The 20109-nt window shown below is 50.8% G+C and overlaps 1 protein-coding gene across 2 annotated transcripts in view; it reads left to right on the top strand.

The window, feature by feature from the left end:
- Positions 1-20109, top strand: part of LOC105702324 (homeobox protein homothorax) — a 307253-nt gene that overhangs the window by 2931 nt on the left and 284213 nt on the right. For both annotated transcript variants that reach the window (XM_012429814.2, XM_012429813.2), the window contains exons 2-3: positions 10850-11112; positions 16944-17085. In XM_012429814.2, coding sequence (XP_012285237.1) covers positions 10850-11112; positions 16944-17085 — 405 coding nt within the window. The remainder of the gene's footprint in view (positions 1-10849; positions 11113-16943; positions 17086-20109) is intronic.

Genomic DNA, 20109 nt, shown 5'->3' with positions numbered 1-20109 from the left:
TGTACAGTTGCCAGATCGCTGATGGCGATTTTTAGAGAGGTAGAGACTGCCACGATTAAATTATTTTGGTACATTGTACGCGGGATGTACGGTAGAAGTTCAACTGTGACACTCACGCTACGAGGACGTTCAACTGTGAACTTGTCGTCGACGAGTCTCGTTCTCTTTTCTACGAAGTTGCTAGGTCGTCGATACGATTGCGCGGAGAAAGAATAAGAAAAAGAAAAGAAAAGAATTTGCTTTGCGCCAAGTGTCGAGAAAATATTTCCATCGATTGGATTGCATTCATGTCGAGAAACATTTCGGTCGAGTGAACCGAATTTTAGTTCACTTGGTCAAACTAGTTTGCTTGGGTCGGCTATAAGTTGTTTCGGTTGAAGAATTTTATCATTTTCGAAATAATACTTCACTCGATATCTTGAAGATTTTGGTTAAACGTAGAAAATTATATAAACGTGTGGCGCGGTCTATAGACACCCGTAATGTAATTAACTAGTTGCCGAGGAATTAATTAATCAATGGATTTTGTTTCGTGTACTGAGTGTATTCGGATGTCACGTAGCAATCGCGTTCCACCGTCGAGTCGACCGAGATTCTATCATTTCAGTTAAATATTGTTTCCTACGCGTACCGATCGAGTAAATATTTTTCTACGGGTACATAACGGAATATTTTTCTGCGGTTACCGAGCACCTATGGATGTTTCTGATAGCGTAAGGGCTGACCCGCGCTTTTTATCACATCTCGGGGAGGTTCTCGGGCAGTTAAAAAATATTCAGGTTTCCACCGGCTGAAGGAATCGGAAATGCATTTTTGAAGAGTCGCGAACTACGACCGAGCGACGCGCCGGCCTCTTGCCGTCGGCAAGCGAGCGCGGTGCCTGGCGCGACGCGAGCCGCGCGCCTCTTCCTCTTTGGAATTTTTTCCTCCGCTTGGTTGAATCGGCCCGAAAAATCGCCCGATACGAATCTCGCCGAGAATCCTGTCCTTCAGGTCGTGGAATTTTCTCGCGGCGAAAGCCGCACTCGTTCGGCCCGAATCGACGGGATGAACGAGAGGATGTCGCCTCGCCGCAACTCGTCTTCGTTAAACTGTCTTTTTCTTCTTCTTTTTTTTTTTTTTCTTACGACGTACTTATATCTACATTTATTTCCATATTTATTTCCAGCAGTGTAGAGGAATCTCTAGGAGTTTGGCGTGGTTTAAACCTCGTTACTCGGGAGTGCGTGAGTCCGTTTGATCGGTCCTCGGATTTTGTCGGTCTTTTTTGCCTTTCCCCCGATTCTCTTTTTTCCCCCCAGAAAACTGAAAACGGGAGATGCGCCGCGCTCGTTCGTTTCATCCTCTTTTCCCGGGCGACGGACAACGGGGAGAAAAGCGAGCGCGGGTTTGTCAGTATTCGAGTCGGGCAGGAAATTCCTGTAGTCCCACGTACTTTGTAGCAGAATTTCCATGAGTCGGCGCGTCGCGATCGCGACGTTCGGTTCGGTGCGTGTTTTCGCCGTACGTAGGACGTCACGTAGATGCGTACTCGGAATGAAATTGCAAAGTAGCGAGGAGCGCGTCTCGGTGACGCCGTGAATTCGCAATCGAACGTCTCGGCCTCGCTCGGCTCCGTCGGGCGAACGACCGTGAGTGCGCCGCTCTGCTCGAGTTGCCGCGAGACCCGCCAACCTGGGAAATCTCGGAGCGCGACGATAGAAACTAGAAGAAAAAAATTAATAATATTAATTCAGAAGAATGGAAGATTTGATAAAAAAAATTTTAATCGTGGAGGGTATGGGAAATGGCACGGTAATTAAGGCTTGTAATGATGTTTTTATATAAATTCTAATCAATGGATGAAGGTTTTAATTCAGTGCGTCGTGTTGCTCGTGTTGTCCCCAACCTGGGAAATCTCGGAGCGCGACGATAGAAACTATTTAGAAGAAAAAAATTAATAGTATTAACTCAGAAGGATGGATGATTTGATAAAAAAAAATTTTAATCTTGGAGGGTGTGGGAAATGGCACGGTAATTAAGGCTTGTAATTATGTTTTTATATAAATTCTAATAAAATGGATGAATTATTTAATTTAGTGCGCCGTTATGCTTGCGTTGTCGCCAACCTGGGAAATCTCTCGGAGCGCGACGATTAAAAGTCGAAGGAAAAAATGAATAATATTAATTCGGAACGATGGATGATTCGATAAAAAATTTAAATTGTGGACGGTGTATAAAATGACTCGGTAATTAAGGCTTGTAATGATGTTTTTATATCAATTCTAATGAATGGATGAATGTTTTAATTCAGTGTGCCGTTTTGCTCGCGTTGCCGCCAACTTGGAAAATCTCGGAGCATGACAATTAAAACTAGAAGAAAAAAATTAATGATATTAATTCGGAATGATGGATGATTTGATAAAAAAAAATTTTAATCGTGGAGGATGTGGAAAACGGCACGGTAAATCGAGGCTTGTAAGGATATTTTATATAAATTCTAATAAATATATGAATATTTTAATTCAGTGCGCCATTCGGCTCGAGTTGCCGCCAACTTTGAAAGTCTCGGACCGCGACGATTTAAAGACTAAGAAAAAGATCAATAATATTAATTCGGGACGATGGAGGATTTGATAAAAATTGAAACTCAAGAAGGGCACGAAAAATGCCCTCCTTCGCCCGGTGATTGAGGCTTGTGAGAATGTGCTACATCAATTTTAATAAATGGGTCAAGATTTTAATTCAGTGCGCCGCTCTGCTTGAGTCGCCGCGAGACCTGCAAACCTGGGAAATCTCGACGATTAAATCCCGAAGAAGAAAATTGAAAGTGTAAAATCGAAACGACGGGCAATTAGCTAAAAATTAAAACCCAAAGAGGGCGGGAAAAATGGCGCGATGATCGAGGTTTGCAAGGATGTGCTATACAAGTTCTAGCGAGTGGATAAATGTTTTAGTTCCGCGTGCTGCTTTACTGGAATTGCCGCCAAAATGGTTTCCCATTCGGCTCGGATCGCGACGATTAAACCTCAGAAATATATTAAAAATATAAAATCGGGACGATGGACGATTTGCTAATAATTAAAAAATCAAAGACGTGAATGATGGCAGGTGACGGAGACAAATAAGGAAGTTCCATATAAATTCTGATAAATGGATAAATCTTTTAGTTCCCGCGGGGAGGAAAATTGACGCCCGAAGCAGGGAGTAGAGTCACCCGACAAAATGGCGGCGCCACCTCGAGATGGCGACGATTAAAGCCTGCATGATGAAAAATATTTAAAGATTGATATCGGCTTGGCGGACGATGTCGGGAATTGAAATTCCTCATGGAGGGTGTAAAAGTCATTCTCCTGGTGCGATGTATTTTGGGCTTAACTATTTTGATAACCGGATAAATATGTCAATTTTCGCGGGGTGGAATGTCGCGAAGCGTTGAGAGGATTAACCTGAGAAAATGGCGGAGTTTCCTTGGGGTCGCGATGATTGAAACCCGGTGAGAAAAAGGAGGATTGAGAAATGGACATTTATGAAATGGGCAATTCATGGAAAATCGAAATTGCTCAAGGAGAGGGTGACAGTTACTCTCTAGGTGCGGTAATCCGGATTTAGATGGGTCATTAAATGGATAAGTACGTAATCGTATCCGCCGAGAGGAAAAGGAGGAACGCAAGTCCTCCGGAGGAATTACTTGAGGTAACCGCGACAAGTACCACCCGAGAGAAGAGGTGTAAACCAAATAATTGAAACTTAAAAATCCCGAAGATCGACGATTTACCGAAAATTAAATTCCCTCGGGGAACGTGTTAAAGTTACTCCCGTGGGGCGGTAAATGAGATTTAATATGAGAGGACGTTTTACTACATGAATATTAATATAATAATAGTCAAATTAGTGTTTTCGCGAGGAGGAAAATTGATCCCAGTCCTTGGGAGGAATTAAGTGTAGTGAACGTCGCCGCGGCTTTCGACTCGCGGCATAAACGCTCGGCTGATTTCTCCGGTGTCGGATTTTTTCCCCGCAACGCGGAATCGCGAATGTATGACTCGCGACCGATCCGCGTTAGATCCGCATCCGGCGTCAACAATCGCAGCCAAGGAGCGGAAAACCGCGTAACGACAGATTACGTGTGTCCCTTTTGTGTCTCAATCGGCGCTCGGGCGCGCCGCAAGGACGCGCGAGTCTTTCCGCGCGGAATTCCAGTGCGGCCAGTGCGCGGAATGCGGGGATTTGCGCGGAAAAGAGGGGAAAGTAGAGGACAAAAAAACGATAGGTTATGTTGTCCCCCTTTTGCGTCTGAAGCGGAGCTCAAGTGCGTCGCAAGGACGCGCCAGGCTTTCCGCGCGGAATTCACCGGAGTTGCGATGAGTGCGCGGAACGCGGGAATTCCCGCGGAAAAGTGGGAAGGAAAGAGGGAGAAAAAAAAGACGCGCGCGGAGAAAATCAGCCGAGAGCACTCGCGCCGCGCGTCCCGACGGAGGCCGCGCGCGGAAATCCCGCTCGAAAGTCGTGGCCGCGAATTAACGGTCGTAACCCTTCCAGTGTTCAATAAAACCGTGATTTTTCGCGTTCCCCATAATCAGTCGGGGAGTGTACGCGTCAGCCGGCGGGAGAAAGCGGAATACGAGAATGGATGGGATATTGGGAAATCATCGACAATGATTATTAATAACGGTTAATATTATTTAATCGTCGGCGCTTGGACGCGACGTTTGTGGGGTCGGGGGCGAGTGGTGGATAAAAAGTGTCTCTTTAACGGCGGACAAACGGTGATTCGCGGATCCACGAGTGAGCGGAGTTTTCCCTTTTTCTTTTTCCTTTTCTTCACCGGGGGTTCGGAGCAAAGAAAGCCGCGACTCGCGACCAGGGTGACGCTCGTAGGATAGTTGGGACAGTGGTTGGACGTTTAGTCGGCACTTCTGCCGGCAGACTGCGCGATGATCGATGACTCGCGCCGGTACGCTCCGCTCCTATCGCTGGGTACATTGTAGGAACGGGCCGTTTCTTTTCTCCCTTTTTCTTCCTTTATCTCCGCCCGCGAAATGTACGCGACAGCCATTTGCCGGATTTTATGGACTCGATCGAGAAAAAGTCTTGTGACCGTTGCGAAGTGGTTGCACCGCCGTGGTGATGAGCGGATGCAGGACCAAGACCATGGGAGTCCTTGTCGGGGTCTCGCAAGTGTTGCAATTTTTGCAATTTTTGCAAGACCAAGAACAAGACTCCAAGGTCAAGACCGATTTTCCTTAACACCTGTGACAACAAAACGCGCAAATGATGAAACAGTGTTCTTGTTTTATTTTTTTTTTTTACACGAGATCAATGGAAATTAAAACGTCCTTTATACCGGCGCTAGCAAAATGGCGGGAGGGTTCGCGTATATTTTCTCTTTTTATCCCTTTTTTTTTCCCCATCGAGATGTCCTCGTCGATAGAGCCGATGGACGAGGGCTGTGTTTCCTTCTCTTTCTCCCTCTCCGGCTTTTCGTCTTTTTGCGTTGCCGTCCTCGGGCCCCTCTTCCTCCCCGCGAAACGGCGGCCATATTTGCCAACTACTCGGTTACGAGCTCGCTCTCGAGGGCCATTCGCGATGTCGTGTCGGGAAATCTTCCCTTCTCCGCGTCACGCGGAGACGTCGCGGATGCCGTCGTACGTAGGGGGGTACGTAGGGTAGAAGTGCGGGGAGGTGAGTCGGAATCGAAATCGGAGGGTAGGAATCGTCGACTCCCTCGGCGTTGGAATTTTAAAGTCTTCGTATTTTCACACTCGCACATTTTCACATTTTCGAATTTTCGTCTTTTCATATTTTCATATTTTCATATTTTTCGAATTTTCGTCTTTTCATATTTTCATATTTTCGAATTTTTGTCTTCACATTTTCATATTTTCGTACTTTCAAATTTTCACATTTTCACGTTTGCACATTTTCAAGTTTCTGAATTTTCGTATTTTTGAATTTATGAATTTTCGATCGCGACGGATTTTGTCTGCGTGGAGAACTTCTTGTCCCTAGGTTTACCCTCGTGCGTGTTTCGCTTTCTGCGGGATATTGGTTATTTTTTTTTTTATTATTCTCTGTTGTATTTTCTGTAATACCGTCGCGTTACGTGACCTGTCTCGAATCATTACCGAAAGGCGGCGCGTTATTGCGTGAAAATAATTTTTTTTTAATCCGACGCAAAGTTCATCCGGCGTTTTCGAAATCGCAACGCGATACGCGACGACCCTCTTTCCTTTTTTCGCCGGTGGATTAATCCGAGATCGGGGACATCTTACACGGAATATCGGGAATATCTCGAGAGGGTAATGCATTATAAAATTGCCGTCCGGCGAACCTCTTCGCGCACTCTTGGAGACGCTCGTCGGACGGACTCGGGTAATTAATGACACCAATTGAGCATCGGTACCGTAGCATATACAAGTATATATTGCGATATACGTGACAACGTGCGCACGCTTCTCCTAGTACATGTCGTGTATGTCAATCTCTCGGGGAACTATCAAAAACAGTCTCTCAACTGACAGTCGGTTCTCGCGTAGGACCTACTCTCTCGATAAGCTTTATCCTTTCATAACTACTCGGCCGTTCCCTCACGCAGACAAGAAAAATTGCTTTAATCGGACGAAAACGTCTTCGTTTTTTAAAACGTTTCAGTCGAGTACATCGAATCTCGGACTTACTCGACCCAGACTCCGTTGCTTTAATCGAGGTGGTTAGATAAAAATCCCCTTGGCGGTTTTGGAAAATATTTCCGCCAATAAGCTATCTTTGTTAAATGTATCATTTCGATATTTGGTGCGGCGCACCGTGATATTCTACGTGTTAAATTAATGGTTATTGATTATTGGATTTTGTCCCGTCAAACGAGTATTCGGTAGTTCGTAGAGCCGTGGTCTAGGCGGAAAATAAATTCTCTTGGTTCAAACGGAATTCCTTTTTTTTTTCCGCGTGAATTTCTCGATTCTAACGCAAGTCGAGCTCGGGGGGATTATCGCGTTAATATTTATTTTAATATCGCCGCGTCTGGCCAGAGATGCATCGGGACGCGTTTCTCCTTGCTTGGCTGTCGGCGTTATCCGCACCTTCTCCGCCGGCCGTGCCAGGCCGCGCTGCCAAGTGCGACTTTGGTCACGTCGCGCGGTCGATACTTTTTGACGTTGCTCTGCCGTGCGGACACCACCTCGCGGTTTGGACGCGTCGCGGTCGGGATCCGCTGCTCTCCGGATGGAAATTAGCCCGCGGTATTGCCGGTGATTAGCGATTGTAAATACTTGGGTCTCCGATGCGCGTTTAATTCCCTCCTTCCGAGATTCCGCCGGCGATCCTCATGCGTCTCGAGCGAACGGCTGGGTTTTATTCCTCCCTTTTTTACTACCATTATTTATTTACATTTTTTTTCCCTAGCTCGAGGTACTTCTCGAGAGAGAACTTGTTGAATACAAATAATTTTCTGCCGAAAGTCGTCAAGTTACATCGCTGATACCTGCAAATGTTGTACTTAACAAACTAAATTTGACTATAATTTTGTGACTAAAAATGACCAACCGATTGGGTACCTGAACTATTAGGTTACCGTAGGCGGGGTGAAAATGTGAATTGCGATAAGTGGCCACCTCACGTGCGGACATGTAACCCGTTTAACTTGGTCACAACCGAGGAACTCGAATTGTCTTGACGAAGAAGCACTCGTTTAAATTCTGCACGATAAATGTCGGTTCGAGGTAACCCTTTAATGTACCATTTATCACCGTTTCAATTTAACCGGTTCAGCTCGGCCGCGACGGTTACTCTTAACCATTAATTCGTTATTTTCAAATATTATTTTTGTTCATTTCACCATCCGGATGTGACGGTCACTCTTAAGCACCGATCCATTATTTTCAAATACTATCATTTTAATCTTGTCATTTGCGAGCGCGGTCAACGATTCGTTTTCCACTCGACTCAATTTAACCGGTTTAACTCGGATGTGACGGTCACTTCTGAGCATTAATCCGTTATTTTCAAATATTTTTATAATCCTGCCATTTTCAAGCGTGTTAACGATTCCTTTCCTTCATGTGGGCTTTTTGGGGCGATCCCCGACGAGTGGCGAATTCAGGCGTGGTTACAACCACGCTGATAGCGCACCTACTCGCCAATGATAAGGCGAGGTAATAACCGGTAACTGGACTCGTCGAGGTGGCGGAATCGTTTCCGCGGGTCCCGGGTGGGAGCCGCGGTCGTCGTGGGGCAGGACGTGCGTTATCGGTCCGACGTCGGGCCACACCCGAAATCGACGTCCCTCGACCCGAGACGGCGTCGCGACGCCGTGCAGAAATTCACCGCGTGCGTATTATCGATCGTTTCGGGTGTTTCGCAAGCTCTCGATGACAGCGTAATCGCCGGGTTGATTTACGCGCGGCGACGCTTTCGGCCGGCCGCGACATTTGAGCAAACACTCGTACCGGAGAACGCGCGCTCCAGAAGAATACACATTCCCGCAAGACTGCCGCGGGAGGTGGGTGCGGAATATTCGGAGGAGGCCGCGGAATATTAGACGGACGCATAAATTAAGCGCGAGCGTTAAGCCGGCCATTACATCGGACGGTGTCGCACGGAGTGCGGCGCGTCGACGCGTCGCGAATGATCGACTAAAAACCAATCGGAGCCGCGCCTAATCACGCGCGTCACTTCCGCCGCGGTTTTGGTTGGGTTTGCATCTTCGTCGTCGGCCGGTGCTCGGATACCCAACGTTAACCACGACGGGACTGGGTTCACTAAAAAGCCTTGCCATCCTAATTACAAGAAACCCATTTGACGTTTATCTCTACTCCTTGCACCGGAACTTCTGTCAATGACGCGGTCAACATACGTATCCGTGATCCGGGTAAAATGTCCTCGACACCTCGGCGAGTTTTTCTGAAACCTCAGAAATGAAAGTTAAAAGTGAACAGGACCTTTCGGCCGACCTGATAGGTCGATCTAGTCGAACGTAGAAGTAAAAGACATGGTAAGGGGATATGAAAGTGGCATCCGAAAGCTCAATCGTTCATAAAACTTTTCTACGAACTGGGTGTCTCAAATTGTTTCATACTTTAAAACGCAAATATAGAGATCCTAAGATAGGTCCTGAAACTCGGGAAATTAAATTTTTTACAAACTATTTTTAAAATACCTATAAACAAATTTGAAAAGAATTGAAATTTCATGAGTTTCAGGACCTTCCTTATAGTCTCCCTATTCACGTTGTAAAGTTTCAGCCTATTCGGTAAATTGAGTTGGGAGAAAAGTTTTATAAATAAAATCTCTTTGACGCCACTTTCACATCACCTTAAATATTCTGCAGTTCTATTTACCAGTCCTGGCCGTTGTGCGTCAATTGGGAGGTATATCCGCGGCCGTTAGAAAAGCGGCCAGGAAACGCAGATCGGATCGCCCGGGCGAGAAATCCGAGTCGCGGTAATCGCCGATTGGTGGGGGACGAAGAGGTGCAAAGTGTTGAACCTTAGAGGGAGGGCCGGTCTATTCATCATTTTCGGGAATCCCTTTCCCCTTTCCGAGCAGTTTCTCCTGATTTACGAACCTGCCACCGAGGCTCGTTATTCGCCTCTTTGTAGTTTTTCGAAATCGCCACTCGATGGAGTCCCCTTGGTTTTTCGGGAGGGGGGCAGATGTGTATTTTGTCATTCGTACCTATCCGAGGGACCATTCACTTCGAAATCAATGAAATCGATTTCCTTTAAAAATCGATCGCCTTCGATATTCCATACGATAGACAACAACGTGATTCGGTAACAAGGGACGTTCGGCCTTAAAATTGTGACAATTGATTTCCAACGATTTCCCGGGATTTCTGTTTGCGATTACCACGTGATTTCGAGCATTAAAATCCACGATTCCCTGAGGGAATAATCCCTCGTACCTATCTATAATTTGGAGATCGCTAGGAATTTCTCTCGACCTCGGACCAGACCGGTAGTGGCTCCGAAAAGTCAACGGTTGGGAGGTCGGGGTCTCGTTCGGCCGAGCGACACGCGAATCGCCTCTCCCCTCTGTCCTCGTGGCGTCTTAATGCCGGGTCTCGTAAACGACATAACGTGTTATTGTTCCCCGGGAGTGACGGTAATAACGTAGTCGGATAATTAGAGCCGGGGGATCCGCCGGCGACTCGGGGGCGAGGAAAAGACGCGGTTTTGACGGGAACGCACGATAATGGCGGATAAAAAGGAGCGCGAAGGTAGCCGGCTGGAACTCCCGGTGGAAAGCTCGGTCGATGGCCCTATCCATCATTTTCGATCGCCCCACTGGCCGACGAGCGACGGGCGAGCTCGCGTCGCGCCGCTCTTCGGGGTCCTCTTTCTCTTTACACATCTTCGCCGTCGACCGTGAACGCTATTTCCTCCTCCGGCACCGCCTCGCTCGGCGCGTAATCACGGCGTCACGCGAGTCGTGGATTTTTCCTCGGGAAATATCGGGACACCTCGTGACGGCCAATCGGACGACCCTCGGCGCACGATCGTTTGCGCAGGATGCGGAAGCACCCCTATGTCCTCCACTCGTCCAGGGAATTATTACTATTATTGTTAATTGCCCGCATGGAGTGCGATTATAAATCCACGCGGAGGTCGTGGCAACGTCGCGGCCGCGGACCCCTATATATTCGGGGCGCGCAGCCCCCGGGGGCAGTTGCGCGTGGGCAGCCGTCCGGGGCGCGTCTCCAGGGGTAAGGTACCTTACGTTCCTTGCGCTTATATTTTCGCGGGGTTTTCACTCGGGACGTCGACGGTGCCTCCTTCCTCCCCTCCCCCTCTCCTATACAGATAGGATTAAGACTAATTTAAGCTTGGATATTAATCTGCGGGGGTCTGCCCCGCTCGTGTGATTCCAGTACGACGATGGCGGGCTGCACGGGGGTTACCTGGAGAGTGGAGGAGGCGGCGGCGGCGGAGCGGGCCTGTACGACCCCCACGGGAGCGCCAGGGGTGTCCCGGGGCTCCACCATAGTCCGCACCTGGGGGGCATGGGGCCGGCCCACCCCCAGTACCCCCCGCCCCCGCCCCAGCCGCCGCAGCACGTCCTGGCCGCCGCGGCGGCGGCCGCGGCCTCCGCCGTCCCCGACGTCCACAAGCGCGACAAGGACGCCATTTATGGGTAAGTCTCTTCTTCTCTTCCTTTGGCCTCGCCCCGCGCGACCGATCGCGGCCGCGCGACCAGTCGCCGGGGAGTTGCGGTAAAAACGTGGCCGAGCGAGCGATCGCTGTTCCCGCGGGAGGGTACACACGCCTTCCGATTTTCTCTTCGCCACTAGAGGCCTACTTTGCCGCAGTAACCTCTTCCCTTGAAATCGCTGTTATTTTTCTTCTTTTATTTTTTTTTATCCGGATTATCCATCTAAACTGGAATATTGATATTATTATCGGCCGGGGGGGTACCGCTAGAGGCGGATATTCAAACAGCGTTTCACGGGCCTCTTCTCGCAGGACGAGCGCTCTCCAGGGGGAGCGCCGGTCGCGCGTCCTGGTCGTCTCCATACACTCTCTTTGTTCTCGATAGGAATCTGGGCCAGGGCGCGCTGGGTAAAAATCGCACGGGCCTCGGTAAAGGGGAACGCTCGCGGAGGCATCGACCGCGCCGTGCGCGCCGAGGCGCGAGATTCATACAGGAGTTTGTTTAATAAATCCATGCTATGGGTTTGTGTAATTTTTTTATGTTATATCATTCTTTGTCTCTCGGAGAGACTGTCAGGGGTGATGGAGAGGAAGAGAAAGAAATTCGTTGGAAATCCGGGCACCGGGATAGGTGTCGCCGGCGAGCAAGGCCGGTCTCTTGTAAGTCGGGCCGAGAGAGGGCGATGTCGTCGAGCGGGTATTCCAGGGGGGGGTTAGGGGGTTTTAGGGGAATGCGAGGGCCCCCCCCTAGTATCCCGGGAGACCCGGGGCACGGGGGACTCTCGGGACCCGTCGATGGCCGTTTTACGGCCGGTTCGCACGGCGTGATTTATCGTCAAACGGGATGCCCCGATTCCCGGCATCTCGGAACGGAAGCTTATTATATTTGGCAACCCTGTAATTTGTCCACTCGTCGTGTGCCCGGCTCGGGTATTCCTTCTGGGAAGGGTCCGCGCTCCCTCTCTCTTTCTCTCTTTCCTTTCGGACACGTGGAGAGCGGGACTCCGAGGGACTTATTTCGAATCCTAATTTATACTCGGACCTGCTCGAAGGTAATGGCTTGCGTCGTGGTATCGATGTACTCGTGCACCTATGCGTCTCTTCGGTGATCGCTTATCGGTGCCCTCGGGGTCGCAAGATCGTCGACGCGTTGATCGAGAGGACGGCGAAGAGGGAGCGGGGGAAATCGTCGAATATTGTGAGGCGACGTGTCGAATGTAGTATTGAGTTGCTCGAATTCAAAAATGTTGTTGACTCTAGTTTTGCGACGCGAATTTTTCGCCGTTGAGGGTACCGACGCGACGAGTCAAACACGTCGTCACCTCGAATTTGGACTCGAGCTGTACATCATAAAATGTTCGTCGAGGGTAGGGACGCAACGAGTCAAATTCCATCGACTGGAATTGACTCCATTTTAACGAGTCGAAACGTTCGACTCGTGGCACCCTCAGCCCGACGCAGAGTCTCGGAGAGATGACGAGAGGGAGGAGAGCCAAGGTCGGCCCTGGGAATCCGAGTCTGGCATTCGAATCCGTCCGCGACGTTTCTCTCGCCGGTCGATTCCTATCGCCAGGAAAAGGGATGAGAGAGCGCGTCGATTGTCAGCCCGGTGGACCGATAGGGATCGGAACGAGACTATTGTAAGCGGGACCTTCTCTCCCGTTTTTCCCTCGCATTCCTTTCTCTCTCTCTTTCCCTCTGCCTCTTCGCACCCCTCCGGCGGCTTTCGTCGACTCATCTGCACCGTGGAATAAATAATTCCACACATTTGTTAGGCCGTAATCGCGCGGTATATGCAACCTACCTTTCTTACCGACCAAACGGCGCTTCTCGCCTTTTAATCTTCCCCGTCGCGCCGATCCGCGTCCGCGTCGACGCGCCGCGTAAAAAGGGCCGCCGCGGCCGTTTAATTGTTCCGTAAAAGGTGCGACCCAGATTCGCGGCGACGAGGTTAATGAGGATCAAAGGGAGCGGCCCTCGTTTCTGGCTCTTCCGGCCCGGTTTGTTCGGACCGGCCGAGACGCGCCGCAAATTCCGTTCACGACGAGCCTCGGTTTTTTTTTTCGTCTCCCTCGACTTTGCTCCACTTTAATTTTTCTGCCCCCCTTCCTCTCTTTCTCTCTCTCTTTTGCAAAGGCTCGACAGGTCGCGACACCTCGTTGCGAGTCGACCCCGGCCTGGCGTCGGGCCGTCGTTTTCGCGCCTGGCTAGCGCCGCGGGCGGAAACCGCAAAAACCGCACCGCACCCCAAACAACGGCTCTGAACGGCCCAATCATATCGTTACCTTTGCGGTGGTCCCGCGTCCCGTCCTGACACCTTCGCCCGGCCGTCAATCGGCGCACCGCGCTTTATCGGCCGCACGGCGCGCTATCGACTCTTTTTTACGCGTCGCTGAACCGCGAGCGCGGATAACGCGAACGGGGACGGCCAGGATAAGCGAGCTTTTTGCGACCTACGGAAGGAGGTCGGGAATTTCTTTTCGGGATATTCCCGTGCCCACGCGTTCCCACGCGCGAGGAGGGGGCAGCGGAGAGGGGGCGACGACCCGGAAACCCGGAAAAACGCGCGGCGGAAGGGAGATGTCGCGGAATCCTCCGGCGGGGACTGTTTTAGACCGCAAAAATCGCCCGATTCCGCGAAGAGGGTCGAGTCCCACTGACCGGCTTCTCTCCGTGCTCCTGCTTGACCGTAATACCGCGCCGCGTTAACGAGACCCCGAGATGGACCGCCGTTATCGCCGTTATCGGGCGAGTCGTGGATGGGAATCACTAAGCAGGGGTTTTTCTTCGTTAGGAGATGGATCCGCTGAACTTTGATGGAGATACTTTCTCTTTGTGTCTTGTGCCCCGGGTTGAAGAACGTAGAGATGATCTTGGGGTTCATTTGGAGTCCGATTTGAGCTCGGACGATCTCGTTGACCAGACACTGAGATGAGCCGACGTGATCGCCGGTATCGGGCGAGCCGTGGATGACATTTTGTTCATTCTGGGATGGATCCGCTGAACCTTTACGGAGATACTTTATCCCGGTATCCGGTGTCTCGTGCAGAAAAACCCTGGAATAGTCTTGGGTTTATTTGAAGCTCAATTTGAAGTTTAGCGCCTGGCCGGTCGTCTGTTCTTCAAAGAGTAGAATAATTTACTCGACGGGAAGCATCTGCCGCGAATGGGGGACGCCCGATGCCTTCCCGGATAAACTCTGGAAGTTGCGCCGTCGTCGCGACCGTAGGTGCAGGCGCGAGGCGCAATCGACCGTCCTAATTAGACGGATAGAAAATGCCGGTAATTAATTGGCCGTCCCTCTAATCGGTGTCTTCGCTTTTCGTCGATGTCTCGGCGATATAGGGGGCGATACCGATCGCGTTGCTCCGCGCGCGCTGGTGCGGGTAGTCCCCTCTCTCTCGCCCTCGCCGCACGCCCGATGCGTCCGTCTCTCTCGCGCTCGGAGAAATCGTGGGCAGCTCTCTCAGGAACTGCGCGACGCGCTTCCTCGTCGACGTCACCTCCACGGTACGTTTTCTCCGATTCGCGATTCTCATCCCTTAGATGGATAACTCCCTTTCCAATAGAGGGAGGGGGGCAACGAGAAAACCGGAACCCCCCTTGTTGGACCCTCTCCTTTCTGCCATCGGCGGAAGTTCACCTTCCCGCTCGTTACGGTCCTCCCTTTCCGTACCTCGGTCTCTCTCGTGCGCGCTCCTTCTCGCGAGACATCCTCGAGAGAGTATTACCGGCCAGACCTGTCTAGGTGGACTATTTTCTCCCCGGCGAGAGGAGGCTCTCTAATGGCGATGCGCGAATTACGCGCGTGCACCGGCCTCGCCGGTGAAACCCAAGATGAGGCTTGCTTCCCCTCTCTTTCTCTTTCTCTTCCTCCTCGCTGGTGCTCTCCGGCAAAGCAGCGCCGATAAATGGCGCCGGTTTTCGGCCGATCCCCTCGTTGTCTCTCCTGCGTTATCCGGCATAGGAGAGAAACCTCTGGGTGTAAACCGAAAACCGTGCCTTCTTTTCTTTGCGCAGCCCGGTTGGCGAGGTCGTCGCGACGACGGCGGCGGCGGGCTCCGTCAATTTGTCGAAATTCGTTTCGATTCGTTTTGCGTGACCTGCCCGGCCCGCTACCTTGCGCACACATCGACACGCGTCGAGATATGCCACACACTATCGACACATATCCACATATATCCACACATCGACACACATCGGCACGAGAATCGGCCGGCCCTTTACGTCCTCAAGGTCCTCAAGGCCCCGCGACGGATTCGTCGTCGAATGGTTCCCAGAAGGTGCAAACCATCCCCGGTTAATATATTTCGCTACATTAAGGCGACGCGAAAGACCCCGAGGAATTTAATCCACGCCGATAAAAGGGGAATTCTCTTAACCGGTATATACCTATCTCAACCGGCATTCGTATTTATATCCGCAGTTGGGTCCCGCTACATCCAGTATTGCCCGGAGATCGATTATAAAAGAGCTCGAATTCGAACTCAAGAAATATCCCTTGGATTTGAGATTTTGTTTATATTCTAATCGACTACGGCGCCAGGCAGGTGAAACGTAATGTTTGGTCTAAGAGTACCTAGCCGAGAATTGCCGAGAATTAAAAAATTGCTTTTAGTACACATTTCTCGATGTTTCTCAGGTGAATAGGTCACGTTAAATCTATGAATGTATATATNTATATATATTGTATTTGAAGGATGTAAATTACACTTGGCGTGATACTCTATCGGGTCGCTGATTAGATCGACGTCGACGAAGATGGGATGGGGAGTCGTGCATGCGTGCGTGCGTGCGTGCGTGCGTGCGTTTACTCGCGGAAGTATGCGGAACTATCGGGAGCGTCCGGGACATAGAGAGAGAGAGAGAGAGCTCGTAAATGCGCGCTCTCGGATCGAGAGCCCGTCTAATCTCTCGCGGCTTATCCGGTGATCCTCGCGCGTAGCGGCCGCGCGCACCGCCCCGCGCGTATGTGGGTCACCCACATGCGGAACGCGCGCGTTTACGGGACTCCCGTTCCCCTTGACCGGGATCTTCTTCGCGGAGGCGACGCGAAGGTCGCCGTCGTGGCCGAAAACCGACGGCTTGGCGTCCCTTGCGAAAAGAGTGGACGAATTTCGGGTTCTTCCTCGTCTTTTTCGAGATCTTCGAGAGCTTCTTTGAAGAGAAGCTTTATCGGTATCTTCACGTTTTGATATATTCAAAGAAACTCTCGAAGATCTCGAAAAAGACGACGAAGGACGAGCCTTTTTTGTCTTCTTAAGTACGGCCGAGCCTTGGTCCTGGTCTTGGTCTTGGAAAAAGCGAGCAAATGCAAGGCCAGGGTACTATGATCTGGAATATTCGCGTTGAAACCCGGCGACATGGTCGGGTCTTGGTCTTGCACGTTTTGCAAGACCAAGATAAGGAACGATTTTGCTCATCGCTACTTCGGGATCCTCTTCAACGTCGCCGGGTTGGCCGAGGTCGGGTTCTCGAGAGCGCGCCGAGGAAGAGGGGCCAGAAGCGGCGCGGCTGCTTTTCGTTTGGACGCTTCACGCTGAATTTCGCTTCTTATGCCCGGTTGTCCGAGTTAATTGCGTCCTCGTGGCACTAACAGGCGGCGGTGGTTACTCTCGCGGGAAGCCCGGGATAAAAGGAAGCAGAAGAGGCCCGATGACGATAATTATCCGCGCGATCGTTCCGCCACTCGGCGCTCGCCGAGGTCCACCTCGCGTCGCGCGTCCTCTTCGTGGTTCTCCTCCACCTTCGGCACGAGAAATGGAACGACCGTTTTGCGGTACCGCTACACCTGGGTCTTTCTTTCATTTGCAGACACCCCCTGTTCCCGCTCCTCGCGCTGATCTTCGAGAAGTGCGAGCTGGCGACCTGCACACCCAGGGAGCCCGGAGTCGCGGGCGGCGACGTCTGCTCGTCGGAGAGCTTCAACGAGGACATCGCCGTCTTCTCCAAACAGGTGAGGCGATTTTTTCAAGGCACTTCCTTGGATTAAGGTAGCTACGACGTCCGTTGCTACGTACCGCGTGGACGTAAAAGGAAACGAATATCTGTTAGCAGGGTAGAAAATAATAAATAGCAAGATATTCCAGCTACATTGAGCTACGGTAATTGCGGTCAAATTTCACTATTACGCGTCTGTAATTAGAATTATAAGTACGATGATCAAGCTCATGCATAATAATGAAATTTGATCGCAATTACTACAGCCGGGGGTAGTTGGAATATTTTGCTGCTATATATTCCGTGACCAAGGAAACTTGTCGAGTTTAATCGTAAATGTAACCTTGCCAGTAGTTGACGCGATGACAATGTCGGAACGAAAATCGTCACTTGGCATGACAATATCATCTATGCAAAGAAGCCAAGATAAGCACAATGTTGCGACGGGCTGAACCTTGTAGTCGTCTCGATTAGACGGGGACGTAACTTTTGCTTCGCTCTTTTGCTATGTTAGGCTGGTTGCCACGATCTGGGAAGATTACATGTCGCCATGCTGGCGTTATGGTAGCGATTACTACTCTTGCGGTTTTCCCGATCATTCCTTCTCTCTCGTAGATATCGCGATCCGTTGGAGACATGTCCCAGCGTGCATCGCCGTTGTTATGGCTCGTAGTAGCGTTTTTGACGCTCGCGTGGCCTTAGTTTTATAATAAGTTGTGACGACGGCGTCGCTGGGTACAGAGGGTTCCTAATTCAACGTATACGTACCGTTTCCAGTACCAGAAGGGACTGGGTCGGTTCTGGGTTCGCCTACCCGTCTCGAACTCTTCTCCTGGTTTCTCTTTTTTTTTTCTTCTCCTTTCCTCCCCTTTCCTTTTCACTTCATTCCTTTTCTCTCCTCTCTTCTCTCCTTCGCTCGGGTCCGCTCTGACCTGCCGCTCGTTCACCTCCCGCCATGAGGAATCTGGGCAAAAAAGCACCGGCCGATGGACACGTGTTACGTGCCATAATTAAATCCCGGCCGGCCGATTCCCCGGGATTCCTCGGCAGGGACGCGAGTCGTTTCCGCTGCGGTAATTGCGCCGTGTGTCCGGGGACGGTGCGACACGGGGGGAGTCATTGTGCCCCGCCACTCTTGGCACCTCCGGCCACCATATTTTCTCGCCGACTCGAATCAACTCCCGTCTACGCGTCTTGTCCCCTCCTGCCGCGAGATTGACCAACTATCCAGTGTTCTTTATTCTAGGAGGAATCATCGCCACCCTTGCAGGTCGCAGGTCGACCGATATCTCGACTCGTCCCTTTCCCCTTAACCAGTTAACTGCGTTTGACAAGTTATACCCGTCAAACCGGACCGTCATTTCGGCAAATTCCGCCGCCAGCTGCTTAACTTTCCTCTTCTTTGCAAGAAAGATATATATCTAAAAATCGTTCGTTAAAATCACGATTTCTCTTTAATAGCTTAATCATTTAAATAAACTCATTCAAGAGACTGGGTTAAATCGATATTACTCAAAGATTGTTTCCTCAATCCGAGAACATTCGAGCCACGATCTGACAATTCTCATTTTGTGCGTTATACCCTCATCTGCAGAAGTGTTAAAGAAATATTTCCTTTCTACAGGCTTGTACGGTCAATCGATATGAATATAGACCGGGCAATCGAAAAGCATCTAAATTCCGTAAGCATTATAGTTAACAGTTAATCTACGTTTAATCTTTGTCTTCTCGACATGACAGCGCAAACAGGGCGATCACGCTCTGCAGTATTCAAACCGTTTAAGAAAGATTGTGATTATACAACCAAAAAAAAAGTCATTTCATTGAAATCATCGATTTTGATCGTCATGATTTAAATCAGCCCAACCCTGCGCGAGACTAAATAAATTCGTCATCCCTTTCAATTCCGAAAATTTCACTCCTCTACGTTTCCAAAATATCGATAATGCCCCCTCGTCTCTCTGCTCTCCCCTGCCCCCTGTCCCCTGCTCCCGCCCGGTCGCCGCCGCGTTCTCGAAATTTCTCATATTCATGGGCCTCCTCTCCCCTCCTAGAGGATCCACTTCTCTGCCCTCCTAAAAAAATCTACTCCCGCGCGATTAATCTCGATGGAAGGGTACTTCGGCGACTCCGACTCCGACGCCGAGGCCGGGAGTGCCGGTGCCACCACCTTCGGCGGCCGGTAATTTCGTCTTACGTATGATAACGCGTAGCCGCGGTTCCATGCATCAAAGCTGTCGTCGAGCGGTCGTGTGTCTTGATTATTGCCGCGGCGCGTCTCCTCTCGAGTATACCGGAGATCTACGAAGACGCTCGCGCGTGTAATTCGTCCGGGGAAGTATTATTCCCGGGACGTTCCCCGGCCGATTTCCCGCGGGTTCCTGCGAGAGGAAACCCGCGACGACCCGGGGGAGGGGGGGGGGGATAACGATCTTTGGGGGGAGGAGGACGTTTTGGGCCGATGGACCCGAGGAATGCGCGCTGGGGTCTCGTATTTTTGGACTCGCTTCGCCTCGCGAAGAATTCTCGAGGGACCCCGCAGAGAGAAAGAGAGAGAGAGAGAGAGAGAGAGAGAGAGAGACCCCCCTCTCCACCCCGGTTCTTCCGCTCCCGGGACTCGCGCTTCTCCCCCGAAAATTCCCACGTCCTGGACCGCGGTCCGATTTGCATACACCCGGGGGAAACATCATCCGGCGAGATTCGCCGGGTTGAGTCCTCCTCCTCACCCCTCACCCCTCACCCCTCACCCCTCATCCCCCCCCGTGTTATTCTTCTTTTCTTCTCGCTCTCTCCCTCTAGGAGGACGTTTTTCGCTAAAAATGTTGGATGGCTCTTCGTGGATCGCGCCACGGATATCTTCTTGATTTCCGAGTTCACGTCGAGGGGGACTGAGAGGGGGGGGGAAGGAGCCACTCCGTTCTGGATTTCGGGATTTCAAGTTCCCCGGCGCTCCTCAAGGACTCCTTCGGGTAACCCGAGACGCCCGGCACGCCGCTAGGACCGACTCGGCTAGGCTCGACCACCCCCTCCCCCCTACTAG

The sequence above is a fragment of the Orussus abietinus genome, unplaced genomic scaffold, assembly GCF_000612105.2.
Source record: "Orussus abietinus isolate OABI.00-Male unplaced genomic scaffold, Oabi_2.0 scaffold72, whole genome shotgun sequence".
Lineage (NCBI taxonomy): Eukaryota > Metazoa > Arthropoda > Insecta > Hymenoptera > Orussidae > Orussus > Orussus abietinus.
This window is presented reverse-complemented; position numbering and strand designations above follow the sequence as displayed.